At 33.5% G+C, this 5,112-nt stretch overlaps 1 protein-coding gene and 1 long non-coding RNA gene across 6 annotated transcripts in view; one reads left to right on the top strand and one right to left on the bottom strand.

Moving 5' to 3' along the window:
- The window catches only part of LOC106881081 (pleckstrin homology domain-containing family F member 2), a 222,872-nt gene extending 220,577 nt beyond the window's left edge, over window positions 1-2,295 (bottom strand). For all 5 annotated transcript variants that reach the window (XM_089353855.1, XM_089353856.1, XM_089353858.1 and 2 more), the window contains exon 1: window positions 1,989-2,295. Coding sequence is in view for 2 of the 5 variants with exons in the window: in XM_052968844.2 (XP_052824804.1) it covers window positions 1,989-2,004 (16 nt within the window). In the remaining 3 variants the exon portion in view is untranslated. The remainder of the gene's footprint in view (window positions 1-1,988) is intronic.
- On the top strand, window positions 101-2,288 carry LOC149135058 (uncharacterized). Its single transcript, XR_016242261.1, has 2 exons — window positions 101-375; window positions 762-2,288. It is a non-coding gene; the product is annotated as an uncharacterized LOC149135058 (long non-coding RNA).
- Window positions 2,296-5,112: the final 2,817 nt, after the last annotated feature.

Below are 5,112 nucleotides of genomic sequence, written 5' to 3'. Positions count from 1 at the left end.
TACCTACCTATATATATATATATATATATATATATATATATATATATATATGTATGTGTGTGTGTGTGTGTGTGTGTATACACACACGTAACACGAGAATTCGGGTAAAATTTCTGAATCACCTGTCGTCATGGGGATTGACACTATAACGAAGACGATTACCAACTGAAAATTGTATTTGACACCCACAAATAACTAGGGATGACGAAGAAACAAAAAACGACATCCTAGCAATGTGTGTGTGTGAGAGTCAGTTGGAGGGTGTACTGAAATTAAGGCTTGGTTCGCCAAACCTTGCAGAAAACATACGATATGTATACGTAAACAAAAGTAGGTAACAAATAACAAACGACTTAGTCGCAACAGAAAAAGAACGTGAGTGTTTAGGAGGAAGTTTTAATTCACTTTTAAATGTTTTCCCTCCGCATTACAAATTACAAACAAGTCTTCTTGTTAGTTGCTTGATAACTTATTTTCAATACTTATTTCCATAGACGTTGATGTGCCTTGTATAATGCACATCAACAACTAGTTAAGTATGACGAGAGAGAGAGGTAAAAAGCATTTAACAAATATTTTTCTACAGGTTTATATTAAATATAAATTACTATAATGACACGGGATCATTGAGTTTTTAATCTTGAATACATTTTGATTCGTCAATAGTTTTTTTTTTGTTTTTTGGTGATCGTTAGGCAAGGATTGAATTCCCAGAAAATTTATTTTTGGAATTACGAATTATAACTATATTCTTTTTTCAGATAACGGATATTAAACCCACCAGGATTCTGTAGTTAAGTGTGTGTGTGTATTTGGATACACTTGTGTAGAGGAAAGAACATATTCGGACGGAATTAAAGAAAAAAAAGAGGGGCAAGGTTTGAACTGTCTCAACTATCTACAGCGTTGGTTCAAATAATACAATATATGCAGTACAGTGCTCTCTATAAATTGCAATTAAAAACTTGCCAGAAACTTGTGACGTTTAAATTAGGTAACAGTCAGTGGGGAAATACCTCCATCAGCTGATCTTCTAAAACTTTTTATCTTTTTTATGCCCGCCTTAGGATAACCACACCTCCCTCATATTTTCAGCTCAATCAACCAACACTTTCGTCTTACATTCTATTCACTTAAAAACAAAAAAAAAATTTTTTTAACTTTAATAAAATCCATCATCGTCCTCTTCACTGTAATATTGCTGAAGACTGGGTATTCAGATTCAGTTGTACAAATCCCAACCAGTATTAATTCGCTTTTAGCTATCAGCTTTAAAACGTCGTACAGTAAGTAAAAACGAATGTTTCTCTACACTACCCCAGAAAATGAAGACATTACGAGCGAATTTGACAACGATCTCAACGATGTTAAAAAAAAAATTGGAAATAATTTAAACTTTTTTTATATACAGTAGCCAGCAATTTAATTTGAACTGGAGGCCTTTAGATTTTGTAGACAAAACTTAAGGCAACATTAAAATAAAACCTGAAGTAAATAAGGAAAATTTGTCATTAAAAAACACTAATAACTTGCTAAAAGTTTGTTTTTTTTTTCTGCATTTCTATATCGTCAGTAGAAAAAAGGGATTGTTTGTGTAAACTAAGTAGTTGTTAATTACGGGCTCTATGTTATGAGCATTTAGATATCTTTGGGCTGAATAAGAAAAATATCAGAACAATTTACTCTGAATTCGTGATCATTCTCCTTTTCTTTCTCGGTATACCAATTATTTTTCTTTGTATACAGAATAAATATATATATATACACACACACGCACATGAGTGTATGTGCGAGCGCGTGTATTTGTTTACATATATGTGGGGACTAGAATCTAACACACAAAACTACTTTTAAAAAATCCCACTTACATACTTTGAAGAAGTTTTATCTCGTTCTACATTTCGCAGTATAAACACATATTTCTTGTGTCGCGGGAGAGAGAGAAAAAGAAAGAGAAGAGGAACCGTTAAAGTACTTTATTTACTCACCAAGTCTGTCAACCATTTTGAATCAACTGTGCCGTCTGACCGTAACACACGCTTGTTGTGTTTGTTTTCGGTCAACTCCCAAAAGCAGAAGCTGCTTTTCAGCTTTTCTTCAATGTAATAAATGAAAAGCTCCCGAAAAGATTAATCCTTTGAAAACCGGAAAGAAGATACAATTGTTTAAGATGTTTTTCTTTTCACTATTGACTTAGTTTCTTCTCTAAATATTTCAGTGTTTTCGATTTTGTTACTTTTACCTAACTAACATACTAAGACGTCGCCTTCGCGCGTTACACTATCAAATGTTTGTGAATGAAATGTTTCTAAATTTGACCTCATTGCTTTCGTCACTTCCGTTCCGGTCACGCTCATAACCCTAACCGGGTGATAACGTATTCGAGCGCGCACTAATTCTCTTCATTGCATTTGGGGTTTATTATAGTTGAAAAATCGATTGAGATAATTTGATACAGTTGTGAAAAATCTCACTACGTACAGACTCTGTCACTCTCTCACATCTCACCATTTGCTAACTGTCAAGGCTGCCTCAGATTTAGAGAAGTATATATTTAGAAGCAAATCAAAAACTAAAGCGCAAAGAATAACTTTTTTTTAGTTGCTCTAAAAATATGAACCAAAAGGTAAAAAAAAAAGACAGATTTCATTTAAAACTAATGTGAAGTTATCATTTGAAAGTAACAACATATGAAAAACGAATAACATGCTTGTATTGTAAATAGTTATTATTCACCTTTAAAAATGTTCCATTCTGAGAATACTCATTTGCTTTTATTAGCTAAAACAAGATACCAACTTCTTGCATCAGATATATTTTTTATTTTCATTAGTTATTTGTTATATAACAGCTATTTTTATTTTATTTTAGATGCTAAATTCAATTTTTTGTTTGTTTTTTTCTTTCTATTAGAAAATAGGCAATATTTTTATAAAATAGTATCAGTTGCAGGTGGTATCTAAAATTGAAATTTCAACTCGAATTTTTAAAATTCACTAAAACTAAAATAAATTTTATTTCTTTAATTTAAAATTTAATTTTAGTGATTTTGATTTGAACTTGAATTCCAACATTAATTAACTTTGCTATTGTTTTCCATGTAGATGGCGTTTTTGAATAATTTATTCTTTAAACAGTTCTAGTTTGCAATATAAACCAGAGTAAATTATTGTGGTTATTCCATTACTTTCAAATATGAAGTTGATGCTTCACTGGTCATGCTCAGAACTGTCTTTTGTACTTACCAAAATAACTGAAATAGTATTTGATTTAGCTTTTTGATGCTCCCTATTAAAACGTCATTATCGACGTTTTAACGTCCACTTTTCTAAACGTGCGTGGATCGGACGCAATTTGCTAAGCCAATCTTGAAACTCATGGTATCACAAAAATCATACTTAGTTTACATTCATTTTGAAGGAAATGAGGAATTCTCTAATGTAAGTAAAAGTTCCAATCCCTACTATAGTCCATTTCTGAATCATTATGCAAATATAACCCAAATAGCTGTTACGTGGTAGCGGGGCATGCTAGAAATAGCAGGCAAATCTTTCCTTTTCTAGAAAAAGGAGCCGTTTACACGTGATTTCAATGTCACATTTCTTGAAAATAACCTAGAAAAGAAAAAAAGACCCACGAAACAAAACTCCCTTAGTGAGAAACTTTGAGGTCCCTACCACCCCTCCCACCTATCTTTTCAGAAAAAAGTGGCTTGCGGTGGGTTTGAATGCACCTAAAAAAAGTGGAAAAAAATTATTCCACACCAAAGTACGAAATATTTACTGAAGGAATAAAATCTGTACCTATTATACCTGTATTTTAATTAATTCAAATTAAAGTACCTCATCTTGAAAAGTGGCAAAATTTGGGATAATTCTAGTAACAAATCAAACAGGTAAGATGCATTAAGAATTTCAGTTTTAGTATTTATCCATAATGTTATTGCTGTCAGGCCCCACTGCTGATATTGGGGGTTACGTTCTATGCCCTGACCAGAGCATAGAACAGGGCTTGCCTCTTTGAGCTGGGAAATGAATGGAATGCCTGGTGTGTGTCTTGTTGTGGCTACCCCCTCCTAAAAAATGGGGAATAAGCCTGGGAATATATACATAATTAAATTTACCTACCCATAAAAGTCAAATTTACTCAGCAGGATCAGCTAAAATTATATAACTATAAACCAGTGGTATATAAAGCACCCACTGACAAAATTTCAAATCTGTATGTAAAAAATTTACAAAGTTACAAGCAAATTTTGTGGATACCCCTCTTGAACCTGAATGGTGATGCAAATAGGAAAAATAGAGCTCAAAACATGAGTGTATATATATATATATATATATACACATATCATTGCTCACATGTGACCATTGTCCATCTTTATTTTCCTCACATGACCATCTTTCTTTTCCTGCACAGACATTCTAAAGACTGAACGTCTTTAATCTCTCTCTCTCTATCTTTTCTCTTTTTTTTCAAAGAAAATATTTCTTCCAGCATTCATTAACTTTCCCCTCATTCTGGTCTAACAACCCTCCATAAAGTCCAAAGTTTATTTTGAAAGTTATGGGAGCAACTGTCTTCAAAGACACATATTGTTGTTGATTGCTCGAAATGAGTAGGAGTGACTGTATGGTAAGTAGGTTGCTTACCAACCACGTGGTTCCGGGTTCAGTCCCACTGCGTGGCACCTTGGGCAAGTGTCTTCTCCTATAGCCTCAGGCCGACCAAAGCCTTGTGAGTGGATTTGGTAGACGGAGACTGTAAAGAAGCCTGTTGTATATATGTATATGTATGTGTGTGTGTATACGTTTGTGTGTCTGTGTTTGTCCCCCTAACATCGCTTGACAATTGATGCTGGTGTGTTTATGTCCCCATGTGTTTATGTTCGACAAAAGAGACTGATAGAATAAGTATAAGGCTTACAAAGAATAAAACTTGGGGTCGATTTGCTTGACTAAAGGCAGTGCTCCTGCATGGCCGCAGTCAAATGACTGAAACAAGTAAAAGAATAAAAGAGATAGAGAGCCGACAACTGATGAAGGGTCGTTCTTTGTATTACTTGTCCTATTTTCAATTTTTTCTCTCGTTGTTTGCATATTTAACTTGCTT

The sequence above is a fragment of the Octopus bimaculoides genome, chromosome 6 (assembly GCF_046866305.1).
Source record: "Octopus bimaculoides isolate indiv1 chromosome 6, ASM4686630v1, whole genome shotgun sequence".
Taxonomy (NCBI): Eukaryota; Metazoa; Mollusca; class Cephalopoda; order Octopoda; family Octopodidae; genus Octopus; species Octopus bimaculoides.
Note: the sequence above shows the minus strand (reverse complement) of the source record. Positions and strands in the feature narration are given on the sequence as shown.